The 15,980-nt window shown below is 45.4% G+C and overlaps 1 protein-coding gene across 1 annotated transcript in view; it reads right to left on the reverse strand.

Moving 5' to 3' along the window:
- LOC111543946 (GON-4-like protein) overlaps positions 1-15,325 on the reverse strand; it is a 78,090-nt gene extending 62,765 nt beyond the window's left edge. The window contains exons 1-2 of the mRNA XM_026457050.1: positions 15,218-15,325; positions 11,701-12,231 (exon numbers count right to left, since the gene is read on the reverse strand). Coding sequence (XP_026312835.1) covers positions 11,701-12,205 — 505 coding nt within the window. The 5' untranslated portion in view covers positions 12,206-12,231; positions 15,218-15,325. The remainder of the gene's footprint in view (positions 1-11,700; positions 12,232-15,217) is intronic.
- Positions 15,326-15,980: the final 655 nt, after the last annotated feature.

Here is a 15,980-nt window from a genome sequence, read left to right on the forward strand (position 1 = left end):
CAGAGCGAGACTCTGTCTCAAAAAAAAAAAAAGAAAAGAAAAGAAAAGAAAAATGTAGTATAGGACAGGCACAGTGGCTTATGCCTGTAATCCCAGAACTTTGGGAGACCAAGGTGGGTGGATCACTTGAGGTTAGGAGTTCGAGACCAGCCTGGCCAAGATGGTGAAACCTTGTCTCTACTAAAAATACAAAAATTAGCTGGGCATGGTGGCACATGCCTGTAATTCCAGCTAGTTTTGATGAGGCTAAGGCAGGAGAATTGCTTGAACCCGGGAGGCAGAGGTTGCAGTGAGCCAAGACTGCATCACTGCACTGGTGTGCAGAATGAGACTGGGCAACAGAATGAGACTCTGTCTCAAAAAAAAAAAAAAAGGGGGGGGGCCGGGTACGGTGGCTCACGCCTGTAATCCCAGAACCTTTGGAGGCCGAGGCGGGCGGATCACGAGGTCAGGAGATCGAGACCATCCTAACACGGTGAAACCCCGTCTCTACTAAAAAAAAAAAATTAGTCGGGCATGGTGGCAGGTACCTGTAGTCCCAGCTACTCAGGAGGCTGAGGCAGGAGAATGGCATGAACCCAGGAACCCAGGAGGCGGAGCTTGCAGTGAACGGAGATGGCGCCACTGCACTCCAGAAGCCTGGGCAACAGAGCAAAACTCCGTCTCAAAAAAAAAAAGAAAAGAAAAAAAAAGAAAGAAACTTGAAAAACTAATTCAGGCCATAACAAGAAACAAGGGGTTAGACAAGCCTCACTATACCTTCCCCTCTCCCCTCTGGAACTTAGGAGGCCAGGTTCAAAAGGCCTTCTAAGAATATGAAAATAAAGTATTGTTCTTTCCCACAAAGGAAAAGATTGCTCCATTTAACCAGGAAACTTAGTCCTATTAAAAACTTGGAAAGGGCCGGGCCGGTGGCTCATACCCGTAATCCTAGCACTCTGGGAGGCCGAAGTGGGCGGATCACGGGGTCAGGAGATTAAGACCATCCTGGCCAACAAGGTAAAACCCCATCTCTAGTAAAATACAAAAAAATTAGCTGGGCATAGTGGCACACGCCTGTAGTCCCAGCTACTTGGGAGGCTGAGGCAGGGGAATCGCTTGAACCCGGGAAGCAGAGGTTGCAGTGAGCCGAGATAGTGCCACTGCACCCCAGACTGGGCAACAGAGCAAGACTCCATCTCAAAAAAAAAAAAAAACTTGGAAAGAAGTATGCCTTGAAGATCAATTATAATATAATCAATATGGAAGGGCCCCCACTCCCCATTAGGTATTGTTAAGCACTCCCATTGCTGTTAAACTTCGGGGAATCACTAGCTAGGTACACCTGTCCTGGATTAAACAAACCTGTTTTTTGTGAATCCCTACAGGCACAAGACTAGGACACTATGACCTACACCTGCAAACCTCTGGAAGACTTAAAGTTGCCATTTCACAAGACAGATAAGTAGTAACCACCTCCTCCTGAGAAACATCTTACTTGTCCTTATTGAGTATAGGGACCACCCTAAAGCCCAGTGTGATACCCAGTTGTCCCTGTTCTTCTTGCTCCCTGCTTCTAATCAATCTAACTCACTGTGGAATGGGAACAAAACTCCATAGTAAACATTTCTAGAATTATAGCATTGGGAAATAGCATGCATGATTGCGGAATCTGTCATCAGCACCCTCAGGATAGACAGCATCACCTTCTGGCGCAACCTGCAAACCTCACAGCCATCTCCCCAAACCTCCTAATTGGCCATAGTGTTCCTCTGGTACCTAGGCTCCTACTTGTAAAATGGCTCTCTCCCACACTTAACAGATTCACCTGACTCCTCTCCAACCACCCTCCTACCCCTTACTATTACCTGGACCTAGGACGCTGGGTATCTACAGCTCCAGTGTACTAATGATACTATCTTTTGCACAAATTGTTGTGACAATGACACAGAGACAGAAATTCCCCATGATGCTTTGAACTAACCCTAGTGGCCAAATTCCCAAGGCCATGGGAGGGCAAATGGGATCCCACTGGTAAACAAGGAGACTATACATGGTGCCTCCTCCAGGACCAATACATGCAAGGGAGAAACGACTGCTTAATTTGGGAAGATGGAGGTACCACCCTCTGGTGGAAAATGAGGGCTATCCAATCACCCGCATTGGAACCTGGAAAAGGTATCTCTATAGACCCAGTTTGGCAATAAAAAAACGAACGGCATACCTTGCAAGGATTCAATTTGTGACCCATCTGGGTTCACCTTTAGGGGAAGAAATCCTACCCCACACTCACTTCCAACCCTGTAGGGAACCATTTATTCTTCTAGGAATAGCTTTCTATTTTGCTTATCAAAAACTTGAAACACCAGTGAATGTATTTTGGCCACCATTATCCCTTCAGGGGGTATCCATTCATAACCCCATAAAACCTAGAAAAACAAGAAGAGCCAATAGGATTAATTTTTACAGGAATTGGGACAGCAATAGGGGTGGTGGCCCCACGTGGGGGCTTTGCATACCAGAAGTCAACGCTAAGAAACATAACTCAGGCCCTAGAATCTCTGGCCACCAACACAAGTCAGACATTAAGAAAAATTCAGGAATCTCTGGACTCTCTGGCAAATGTAACCCTGATAACAGACTAGTCTTGGATTGTTTATTGACTGAAAAAGGTGGAGTCTGCACTGTTATCAATAAGACCCGCTGCACATATATTAACAACTCTGGACAGGTTGAGGTTAACACTCAAAAGTTCTAAGAGCAAGCCACCTGGTTACATATATATAACCAGGGAACTGACCCCAACTATATCTGGTTGACCATAAAAAGTACCTTCCTGGCCAGGCACAGTGGCTCACGCCTGCAATACCAGTACTGTGGGAGGCTAAAGTGGGAGGATGACTTGAGCTCAGGGGTCAAGACCAGCCCGGGCAACATAGTGAGACTGTCTCTACAAAAAAATTTAAAAATCAGCTGGGTGTTGCTGGCACACACCTGTGCTCCCAGCTACTCAGGAGGCTAAGGCAGGAGGATCACTCGAGCCTGGGAGGTTGAAGCTGCAGTGGGCCACGATCACACCACTGCACTCCAGCTTTAGTGACAGAGCGAGATCCTGTCTCAAAAAAACCCAAAAAATAACAACAAAGAAAACACCCTCCCAAGTCTCACCTGGTTTCTACTCTTTTTAGGACCTCTAGTGGCTATTCTATAACTACCAGTCTTTGGCCCTGCCTCCTACAGCCTCCTTGTAAAGTTTGTGTCTTCTAGATTGCAACAATTTCCATGTGAAGATGATGCTAGCACATGGCTTCCAACACATCCTTGTTCTGATCCCTTAGATGAGGCATCAGGAGATTTTTACTCCTCCAGTGCTAGGCAGGGCCAATGCCTATAAAAACAACAGGAAGCAGTTGCAGAAGATGGACTTCCACCCTTCTACAATCCTGTTAAGACTGAAGGGGAGTATATAATGTGGGGAGTGAGGTAGGAGAGAAGCAGGATTTGTTTTCCAAGCACTGGCCAGAGACCCTGCTGAACAAAACAAGAACAAAACCCTGATCAAAACAGGATGCAGCAAAGAAAGCAGCCAAAACCAGTTACAACCAAGATGGCAACAAAAGTGACCTTTGGTTGTTCTCACTGCTTATTACACACTAATTATAATGCATTTCCATGCTAAAAGAAACTCCAGTGGGTCACAGGGAGCCAGGCCTGGTGGCCAGAGTATATCATGAGGCTGGACCTGGTGAGGCAGAAGGTGGTGGTCCACCCCCAGGTATACTGCTCAGTGTGGTGGATCATTTCAACAGAATCAGCAAGGTTGGAAAACAGAAATGCATTCTTCATGTGCTTTTGTGGTCATGGCAAATGAAAGTACTTGATGTATCCAGCAGTTCTGCAGTCCCTTTTAATGAAGATGACAAAGATGATTGTTTTTTAGCCCACGATTATTTGGAAAACACATATAGAATGTTTAAGAGGATGAATGCCAGAGAAAGAACAGTTGGGTGGTACCACACAGGCCCTAAACTACACAAGAATGACACTGCCTTCAATGAAATTATGAAAAGATACTGCCATAACTTAGTATTGGTCACTAGTGACATGAAGCCAAAGGACTTAGGGCTGCCTATAGAAGCATATATTTCAATAGAAGTCTATGATGATGGAACTTCAGCCTTGAAAACATTTGAGCATGTGACCAGTGAAACTGGAGCAGAGGAAGCTAAGGAAATTGAAGTTAAACACTTGCTACAAGACATCAAAGATGCTACAGTGGGCACTCTTTCCCAGTGGATCACAAACCAGGTCCTGGATTTGAAGGGACTGAACTCCAAGCTTCTGGGTATCAGAAGCTACCTGGAAAAAGTTGCCACAGGCAAACTGTCCACCAACCACCAAATCATCTATCAGCTTCAGGAGGTCTTCAAGCTGCTGCCAGTCATCAGCCTACCGGAGTCTGTCAAGGCCTTTTTATTTTTTATTTTTTGAGATGTAGTTTCACTCTTTTTGCCCAGGCTGGAATGCAATGGCGCGATCTCGGCTTACCGCAACCTCTGCCTCCCGGGTTCAAACGATTCTCCTGCCTCAGCCTCCCGAGTAGGTGGGATTACAGGCATGCGCCACCATGCCTGGCTAATTTTGTATTTTCAGTAGAGACGGGGTTTCTCCATGTTGGTCAGGCTGGTCTTGAACTCCCAACCTCAGGTGATCCACCCTCCTCAGCCTCCTAAAGTGCTGGGATTACAGGCGTGAACCACCGCGCCCGGCCCTTGTCAAGGCCTTTTACCGAAGACCAATAACCAAATGGTGGTGGTGTACTTGGCCTCGCCGAACCATTCTGTGATCACCCTGCACAACCTCATCAACAAGATTGCGAACTGGGATGTAGAGAAGAAAGATAGGAAAAAGAAGAGAGCAAAAAAGGATACAAAAGACGACAAAGAGAAAGATAAAGGAAAAAAGTGATATAAAAAGGAGAAAATGTAAAACATATAGACTTTTTAATTTGTAAACCAAAATCTTATAAACTAAATCAGTGTGCTACTAGCGGGTTCTTTTCCACTTTAACTGTTTGTTAAAAAGCTGTCCTGGGCCAGGCATGGTGGCTCACGCCTATAATCCCAGAACTTTGAGAGGCCAAGGTGGGTGGATGACTTGAGGTCACGAGTTTGAGACCAGCCTGGCCAACATGGTGAAACCCCATCTCTACTAAACATACAAAAATTAGCTGAGCGTGGTGGCATACAAAATTAGCTGAGCTGTAGTCCCAGCTACTCAGGAGGCTGAGGCAGAAGAATTGCTTGAACTAAGGAGGGGCCATTGAGATTGTGCCACTGTACTCCAGCCTGGGAAACAAGAGCAAAACTATGTTTCAAAAAAAAAAAAAACAGGAGTTGAATTTTTCCCATCTTGAAAGACTCTTTCGGTCTGTTTCTGGTAATTTACAAAATTGCTAAATGGAATACACAAATTCCATATGTTCTCTGCCTCATAACACCATGAGTTCTAACCCTTCTGAACTCTGAGAATACCACAAGGTTTGGACCCATAGCTCTAGCATTCTCAGGCTTGGGATCCAGGCTCCATATATTGTTTACCTTGAAAGATACAATTAAATGGATTGGTTTTAAAAAATAAAAACGGGCCGGGCGCGGTGGCTCATGCCTGTAATCCCAGCACTTTCGGAAGCTGAGGCGGGCAGATCACCTGAGGTCAGGAGTTCACAACCACCCTGGCCAACATGGCGAAACCCCATCTCAATTAAAAATACAAAAAAAGGCCGGGCGCGGTGGCTCAAGCCTGTAATCCCAGCACTTTGGGAGGCCGAGACCTCCCAAAAGGTGGATCACGAAGTCAGGAGATCAAGACCATCCTGGCTAACCCGGTGAAACCCCGTCTCTACTAAAAAATACAAAAAACTAGCTGGGCGAGGTGGCGGGCGCCTGTAGTCCCAGCTACTGGGGAGGCTGAGGCAGGAGAATGGCGTAAACCCGGGAGGCGGAGCTTGCAGTGAGCTAAGATCCGGCCACTGCACTCCAGCCTGGGCGACAGAGCGAAACTCCGTCTCAAAAAAAAAAAAAAACAAAAACAAAAAAAGCCAGGTGCGGTGCCTGTAATCCCAGCACTTTGGGAGGCTGAGGAGAGCGGATCATGAGGTCAGGAGTTCGAGACCAGCCTAACCAACATGGTGAAACCCCGATTCTGTTAAGAATACAAAAATTAGCCGGGCATGGTGGCGGGTACCTATAACCCCAGCTACTCAGGAGGCTGAGGCAGGAAAATCGCTTGAACCCAGGAGGCAGAGGTTGCAGTGAACTGAGATCGTGCCACTGCACTCCAGCCTGGGCAACAGAGTGAGACTCCGTCTCAAAAAAAAAAAACAACAAAAAAAAATTAGCCGGGCATGGTGGTGCATGCCTGTAGTTCCAGGTACTCGAAAGGCTGGGGCAAGAGAATTGCTTGAACCCAGGAGGCAGAGGTTGTGGTGAGCCAAGATCGTGCCACTACACTCCAGCCTGGGCAACAGAGTGAGACTCTGTCTCAAAAAAAATAAAAAATAAATAAAAACATACATACATACAAAGAAGAAAAGTCCCACCAGTGCCATGACAATTTACAAATGCCATGGCAACCCCTAGAAGTTACCTTAAATGGTTTAAAACGGGAGGATCTCTTGGTTCTGGGAACTCCCTGCCCCTTTTCTAGAAAATTGATGAATAACCTGCCCTTATTTAGTATATAGTCATGGAATAGCTATCTATTCACAAAGGCTGCTGCTATTGCTGTGTCTATGGAGCAGCCATTTCCTGTACTCTGATGCTCTAATAAACTTGCTTTCCTTTTTCTCTATTGGCTTGCTCATGAACCTTGCACAAAGCCAAGAGCCCCCCTGGGCTGAGCCCCAATTTTGAGGTTCACCTGCATACCTCATACCCAAATCTGAACTCAAATTCAAAGTCTTAAATACTTTCCCCATGAAGGCATGCATCACCATCCCCTACTCCAGATATCTTACATGTCAGTCTCTGAGCAGTGTTAATTATTTCTTTGTAATGTATCCATGGTATACCCATTCTTCTCTACCCTTACTGCCAGCATCCTATTCTAAATCTTAAGGTCTTAAGGGGAAGCTTCAAGGCTCTCTATAATCTGGATCTACTCTTTCTACCTGAAGCCTTAGTCCTCTCCCACACAAACACAGCATTTCTACATGTTTGCAGAATATGCTATTCTACTTCCACTTCTTCCCGCACAATCTATCAAATCCTGTGAATCCTTCAAGCTCCAATTCCAAAAGGTATGTGCTTATGGTTGTCTTCCCAATTACGATTCTAAACTTCCTGAGGTTAGAACTATGTCTTCTGCTTCTTTTAAATGTCACACAGATAAAGAGATTATATGTTTTAAATCAAAACTCAGAACAAAGGATTTGTCATTTTCAGACAAAAAAAAAATCTGACAGATAAAGTTAGACATCAAAATGTGTTTTACAGGTTACTGCAATGGCTTAATAAAACTACAGAATTATCATAATTCATGTTGAATACTTTTTGTGGAGTCTTTTATCATACAAGGAAGTTGTATACTACTACTACTAATAGTATTTCTGGGCTGGGTGCAGTGGCTCATGACTGTAATCCCAGCACTCTGGGAGGCCAAGGCGGACAGATCACCTCAGGTCAGGAGTTCAAGACCAGCCTGGCAAACATGGTAAAACCCTGTCTCTACTAAAAATACAAAAATTAGCTGTATGTGGTGGTGACCACCTGTAATCCCAGCTACTCAGGAGGCTGAAGCAAGAGAATCGCTTGAACCTGGGAGGCAGAGGTTGGAATGAGCTGAGATCACACCACTGCACTCCAGCCTGGGCAAAAGCGTAACACTCTGTCTCAAAAGAAAAAAAGCAAAATCTTTACCCCAAAGTTGGTCTCAGTCACTCAAAATGATTTATTGAGCACCTACTAAAAGTCTATCACCAGCGTAATAGAAGGCACAGTGACTACAGAAGCCTCAGCCCCACGTCCTCCCATGTTCCGGTCTAGGGAGATCCTTTATGGCTCTTGAAAAACTTTGAGGCCGGGTGCGGTGGCTCAAGCCTGTAATCCCAGCACTTTGGGAGGCCGAGGCAGGCGGATCATGAGGTCAGGAGATCGAGACCATCCTGGCTAACACGGTGAAACCCTGTCTTTACTAAAAATACAAAAAATTAGCCGAGCGTGGTGGCGGGCGCCTATAGTCCTAGCTACTTGGGAGGCTGAGGGAGGAGAATGGCATGAACCCGGGAGGCGGAGCTTGCAGTGAATTGAGATCGCACCACTGCACTCCAGCCTGGGCGACAGAGCGAGACTCCGTCTCAAAAAAAAGAAGTTTGAAACCAGCCTGACCAACATGGTGAAACCCCGTTTCTACTAAAAATACAAAAATTAGCCAAACATGGTGATACACGCCTGTAATCCCAGCTACTCGGGAGGCTGAGGCAGGAGAATTGCTTGAACCCAGGAGGTGGAGGTTGCAGTGAGTCAAGATGGGGCCACTGCACTTCAGCCTGGGCGACAGAATGAGACTCTGTCTCAAAAAAAAAAAAAAGAAAGCAAGAAAACTTGATTCCCTCCTATGCTTTGTGTGTACATCTCTCCTGACTTCCCGAATTAAGTAGTTGAACTGATTCTTACCTCCTTACTATTTTCTTTAAACTATCACAAAGGAAATGCCTTTTTTCCAGTAAAAACACCTAAATTCCAGTATCACCTTAATTGGTCCTGATCTAGTATACTCTGCTCTTACTTTTTAAAAAAAATAATAAAAGAGAAAAAAAGGAAAGGCACGGGGAGAATAAAGAAAAACCTTCATTTCTCCTTTCCTTATGTCTAAATAATGAGAACTCAAAAAGACTGAGGCTTACGCACTTGCCTCATTAAGTGGAAAACTATCAAAATAAGAATTTCAAAGTAATAAAAAGTATTTGTCCACATCAACTATGTGCAGGACAATGTCCTGCCTTGTTTTATTTTTTATTTATATGATCAAAGTCAAATCTATGTAATTAGCAAAATGGCACAAGCTATTTACCCTTTTTTATTCTAAAAAAATTGTGTAGAAGATTAGCAGTGAAACAATATGTAATACATACAAAAAAATACTGCTATTTCTATCTACATTTCCAGATAAAATACAGGTGTCCCAAAAGCAATACAACAATGCAAGCTACTGTGAATGCGGTTGTAGATATACAGTAATATGCTATGACAAGGGATGATTTCACAGAAGAGCACTTTTCCCCAAAAGAGCTTTCATCTTTGACAATGTGCTTCAGGCAGCTCATACCAGAGAGGACATGACCAACACAGTACACCATCAAACTCCCGCATCTTGGGCACTTCATCAGTTTTCAAACACAGCAGGGTCAGAAACATGAAATTCTTCAATATAAACACACACAAGACAATAAAACACCACATGCTGAAAAGGTACCAGTAGGACAAAATAAGAACAAGTGGACTTAAGGCCAGGCACAGTGGCTCACGCCTGTAATCCCAGCACTTTGGGAGGCCAAGGTGGGCGGGTCACGAGGTCAGGAGATCGAGACCATCCTGGCTAACGCGGTGAAACTCCGTCTCTACTAAAAATACAAAAAATTAGCCGGGCGTAGTGGCGGGTGCCTGTAGTTCCAGCTACTCAGGAGGCTGAGGCAGGAGAACGGCGTGAACCCGGGAGGCAGAGCTTGCAGTGGCTGAGATCGCGCCACTGCACTCCAGCCTGGGCCACAGAGCAAGACTCAAGTGGACTTAAAATTCGGCAAAAAGGAAAACATCTTAACAGTCAAAATGAATGAATAGGCCAGGTGCGGTGGCTCACGCCTGTAATCCTAGCACTTTGAGAGGCTGGGGTCGGCAGATCACGAGGTCAGGAGTTCGAGACCAGAGTGGCCAGCATGGTGAAACCCTGTCTCAACTAAAATACAAAAAAAAAAAAAAAATAGCTGAGCGTGGCGGCATGTGCCTGTAGTCCCAGCTACTTGGGAGGCTGAGGCAGAAAAATTGCTTGAACCCGGGAGGCAGACGTTGCAGTGAGACGAGACAGAGCTCAAAAAAAAGGAAAAAAAGGCTATCACCTACCTACCTACAGGAAAAGCTCAAATGCCTTAGTATGAAAAACGAAACCTTTCACAATCTCGGCCAGGTGCAGTGGCTCACGCCTATAATCCCAGCACTTTGGGAGGCTAAGGTGGGTGGATTACCTGAGGTCCGGAGCTCAAGACTAGGCTGGCTAACCTGGTGAAACCCCATTTCCACTAAAAATACAAAAATTAGCTGAGCATGGTGGTGGGCGCCTGTAATACTAGCTACTCAGGAGGCTGAGGCAAGAGAATCACTTGAATAGGGGAGGTGGAGGTTGCAGTAAAACGAGATCATACCACTGTACTCCAGCCTGGGCGACAGAGTGAGACTCTGTCTCAAAAAAAAAAAAAAAATGAATGAATAAGAGAAGTTGGTATCTTTTCTAAAGCATAAATGTCTTCTGCTTAGCCGTTTAAATGACTATCACCTACCTACAGGAAAAGCTCAAATGCCTTGGTATGAAAAACAAAACCCTTCACAATCTTAGCACAATCTACTACTCTAAAGTCATCTTAGTAGGGCACAGTGGCTCACGCCTATAATCCCAGCACTTTGTGAGGCCAAGGTAGGTGGATCACCTGAGGTCAGGAGTTTGAGACCAGCCTGGCCAACATGGGGAAACCCCATCTCTAATAAAAATACAAAAATTAGCTGGACGTGGTGGCAGGCACCTGTAATCCCAGCTACGCGCGAGGCTGAAGCAAGGGAATCACTTGAACACGGGAGGCAGAGGTTGCAGTGAGCCAAGATGACACTACTGCACTCCAGCCTGGGCGACAGAGAGAGACTCCGTCTCAAAAAAAAACAAACAAAAAAAAGAAGTCATCTCCCACCACCTCTTCCAAGCAACCATGTCACCATCCTCTTCTGCCAGTGTATCTCTGTGTACTGTTCTCGGCCTATGTGCCCATACCACTTTCTGTCAAACCGCAATTCATCCTTCAAATTGGAAGGGTCATTCATCTCAGTAGAGCCTTTCCCAGTGTCCCAGGCAGTAGTCTCCCCCTTTAAGCTGCTGCCCAATCACAAAAGACCACACACATCTCCAGACACACCAAATAAAGGATGAGAGAATGGAATGAAAGGGATACAGAAGTGGATATAGGGAATGGGAGGGGAAAAGAAAGTCTATATTCATTCATAAAGTTCACTGCTGGCCAGGCACAGTGGCTCACACCTATAATCCCAGCACTTTGGGAGGCTAAGGTGAATGGATCACCTGAGGTCAGGAGTTCCGAGACCAGCCTGACCAATGTGGTGAAACCCCGTCTCTACTAAAAATACAAAATTAGCCAGGAGTGGTGGCGGATGCCTGTAATCCTAGATACTTGGGAGGCTGAGGCAAGGGAATCGCTTGAACCCAGGAGGTGGAGGCTACAGTGAGTCAAGATCCCACCATTGCACTCTAGCCTGGTGACAGAGCAAGATTCTGTCTCAAGAAAAAAAATAGTTCACTGCTGACCCTTAGAAACACAACAGTTCTAATTCCATACCAAATCAATATCCCCTTTTAGAAATACTACTCTGTAAAGGCACCCAGAAATAGCAATGGCAAAGAGGTACTGACAAGAATGTAACCTAGAGACCTTTTATACCTTACCTCCTTCTTCCTTGACTTCTTCACTAGGCTCTTCTGAAAAAGGCTCCTTTAGCATAGGATGATCACGTCTGTCTTCTTGGGTAACTGGCCCAGGCCTCAGTGTAATTTTTTTCCCTCTCTTTGAGCCAGTAGCCTGGAGTTTTCCTTTACCAATATGTATATTAAGGGGGTGAAAAGACTCCAAGGAAGGTAGGGTGATTCCCTGAGAGATGGCAACATCAGCACCTTCTAGAATTGGTACATTTGTGTCCTGGGTGAGCATCCCAGAGCTCAGAGATGAATCCTCCATACCAAGCTGATTTCCTGCATCCTGCACAGATTGTACTTCGAAGCCAGCTACTCTGCCATGTCTTGGATCCCAGGAAAGTGACACTGACCTCAAGTCCTTAACCTGGTCAGATTCTGGTTTAACAGCTGATTCTAGGTCTACGTTGTTTTCCTCCTGATTGCCTTTATGCTGTAGGGACTCTGTCACTGTAGTTCTTCTCTTCTTACAGGGCAACATTTTAAAAGTCCCACTTTTGTTCCATTCTGAAAGAACAAAAACAAGTTCTTACTGCTTTCGTATTAATTAATCGTAATAACATTTACTCAATTATCTTTTCATTTATTCATGTTCAATCACGAACACAATACTTCACACCAAATGCACAATTTCCCTTTAGGTGGAAGCTGAGAGACAGTGGTCAAGTGACTGAGTTCAAATCTCAACTCTACTGATTACTACTGATGGACTACTGTTACCTTGCCCAAGTGATTTAACTTTGCAAGTCTTCAGTATCCTCAACAGTAAAAAATAATTGCTCTTACTTCATAGAATTGTTACAAGAATTAAAGGGTAAGTGATTAATAAACATTGTTATTATTACCATCAGGGTGGTAGACTAGCATGATGCTGAGAATAAACTGTGGAGTCAGACTGTCTGGATGTTTCCCAAGTTACCTTCTCTCCAGCTTTATGACCTTGTGTAAGTTACTCAACCTGAATCTCAGTTTCTTCAGCTATAAAATGGAATATAGTAACATCCACTTCATTAGATGGTAAATGATCAATACATGTTTGCTATTGCTGTTTTTATAAACAGGTATTTCCATTAACAGAAACAAATCAAAAGCAAAGCGTGATTGTTTAAAAGGTTAGGCTATGTTGGCCGGGCGTTGGCTCACGTCTGTAATCCCAGCACTTTGGGAGGCCGAGGTGGGCAGATCACCTGAGGTCAGGAGTTCGAGACCAGCCTGACCAACATGGAGAAACCTTGTCTCTACTAAAAATACAAAATTAGTCGGGCATGGTGGTGCACGCCTGTGATCCCAACTACTCCAGAGGCTGAGGCAGGACAATCACTTGAACCTGGACGTGGAGGCTGCCACGAGCCAAAATCACTCACCATTGCACTCCAGCCTGGGCGACAAGAGTAAAACTTCATCTCAAAAAAAAAAGGTTAGGCTATATTAACAAATTTTGTGTTGAAACAAGGAAGATGAGAGTCCTGCTATCCTCTGTGCTATGTTACTTCTTGGCTTTTTGCTTCAATTCTAGTTATCACATTTTAAGGGCACTACTGACCTAAACCAGAGAGTTTCCTCTATGTTCTTTTAGTACCTGTTTGCAAACCTCTTTTACAGTACTTATCAGTTTTGTAATGGTTTCTCGTCTTTCTGTTTCTCGTCTGCTTCCTCCAAAACTATGAGTTTTTTGAGAAACAGGATTATTTCAACTCATATCCCTAACATCCAGCAGTATCTGGGTTTTGTTTGGAACAAGGTATTGCTCTGTCACCCAGGCTGCATTGCAATGGCATGAACATAGTTCGCGGCAGCCTCGACCTCCTGGGCTCAAGCAACGCTCCCACCTCAGCCTCCCAAGTCATTGGGATTATGGTCCCATCCAAGCCACTGCACCAGTTCAGTATTTGGGTATTGTAGATACTCAGTGTATCACTGAGTATTGATACTCCACATGTCACTGAATATTGTAGATACTCAGTGAAAGCTCCCTGAATAATAAATGAAACAGAGGTTAAACAACTTATTCTGTGCAGCATTTGGGCCAAGTGTTAAGCATTATATAAAAACTGATGGTGGCTGTGCGCAGTGGCTCACACCTGTAATCCCAACACTTTGGGAGGCCAAGGCGGGCGGATCACAAGGTCAGGAGTTCGAGACCAGCCTGGTCAATATGGTGAAACCCTGTCTCTACTAAAAAATACAAAAATTAGCCAGGCGTGGTGGTAGGCACCTGTAGTCCCAGCTTCTCGGGAGGGTGAGGCAGAGAATCACTTGAACCCGGGAGGTGGAGGTTGCAGTGAGCCAAGATCATGCCACTGCACTCCACCCTGGGCAACAGAGCGAGACTCTGTCTCAAAAAAAAAAAAAAAAAAAAAAAAAAAAAAAAAGACATCTTATTACCCAGGAAAACTTTACTGTCATAAATAGATCCAACAATAGAATAAGCTGCCTTGTGTTAGATCACTGGCAATGTTCAAGCAAAGCCTGAATGTCCACTTATCAGAGTACTAGATGAAAGCTGGAACTAGAGAACTGAAAAACAAAAGTTCTTTGTAACTCTAAGAGTCTAAGGTTAGATTTCTCTTTCTTTCTTTTCTTTCTCTCTTTCTCTCCAGAGACAAGGTCTCGCTCTGTTGCCCAGACCGGAGTGCAGTGGCAAGATCCTAGTCACTGCAGCCTCAGACTCCTGGGCTCCAATGACCCTCTGGCCTCGGCCTCCCGAGTAGCCGGGACTACAGGCACTTGCCACAACCCTCAGCGATTTTTTTTTTTTTTTTTTTGTAGAGACGGGGTCTCCATTTATTACCCAGACTGGTCTCAAACTCCTGGCCTCAAGCGATCCTCCCACCTCAGCCTCCCAAAGTGCTAGAATTACAGGCATGAGCCACCGCGCCCGACCTATAGTTAGTTTTAAACCTCCCTTCTGTTTCTCCAAGACGTTAGGGGAGATTCTCCATCCCCTCAATCAACTGATGTCCTTAGTAATTAAAGCTCAATAAAACATGAAGATTTCGTTAGATTCCTGTGAGAGATGGTAGTGACTGGATGAGAAATAGAATGGGAGTAGCCAGGGCAGCTCTTTTATTTCACAGATAATTACTGAGATCAAAAAAAGGAAAACAAAAGAAAAAGAAAGAAAGAAAAAGAAGGAAAGAAAGCTACTTCAGCTCCAGGCACCTCAAACACAACAGTAGCTCGACAGAGTCTGCTTTTTTGGAAACCCAAGTCGGACCAGCAGGGTGAATGAATGCCAATGTGGAGGCAGCCCCGGCACGGCCCTCTCCTAGGAAAACATTTTCAAAAGGGGTCCTAACCGCGCTTCCACCTCGGTGCCCAGGGCTGGTCCCAATCCCCATTCCCAACTAGAGACCTTCACGCCCTTAACTTCCGCCAGGCACCCAGCGCCCACCCTCAGACTGGACCCTCTCATCCTGGACATCGTTCGCCCAGGTGTCCCAGCTCCCACCTGCCTCTTCCCACCCCACCACACACAAACCTGTACCCTCACCTGCCGGCCTGATTCCGCGGAAACGGCTTTGGCACCACCGGAAGTCAGCCAACGACAGCGAATTGCGTGCGCGTCCCCGAGCCTAGGAGCGCCGCGCCGCAGGGCATCAAGGAGCATGCGCCTAACAATATGCGCCATCCCATTTTGGGGCAGAGTGAAGCCACAGCGCTAGTGCGTCAGTTATTGGCAAAAAAACTTAAAGGCAGTACTTGACTTTCTCTGCCCATGGAGTTAGCCTACTCAAAAATGAGGTTAAGGTTCAGTGGTTTAGATTAACAGCTAATTTAGGGGCCGGGCGCCGTGCGCCGTGGCTCACGCCGGTAATCCCAGCACTTTGGGAGACGGAGGAGGGCGGATTACCTGAGGTCAGGAGTTCGAGATCAGCCTGGCTCACATGGTGAACCCTCATCTCTACTAAATATACAAAATTAGCTCGGTGTGGTGGCGCACGCCTGTAATCGCAGCTACTCCGGAGGCTGAAGCAGGAGAATCTCTTGAACCCGGGAGGTGGAGGTTGCAGTGAGCCGGGATCGTGCCACTGCACTCCAAGCTGGGCGACAGTCCGACTCCGTATCAAAAAAAAAAAGGATTAACAACCAATTTTTCTCACTATAAGTCACCTGGAACACAGGACCAAGGGACTGAAGAAGTCATAAAATGCCAGAAAAAGAAGTCTCCAAGTTACAAATAGTGCAGGCTCCTGATTAAAACTAAGGCAGTCTTGGACTCAGGCTACAGTAATTATTCATATATGTACAATATT

Source organism: Piliocolobus tephrosceles, chromosome 1 (genome assembly GCF_002776525.5).
Source record: "Piliocolobus tephrosceles isolate RC106 chromosome 1, ASM277652v3, whole genome shotgun sequence".
NCBI lineage: Eukaryota > Metazoa > Chordata > Mammalia > Primates > Cercopithecidae > Piliocolobus > Piliocolobus tephrosceles.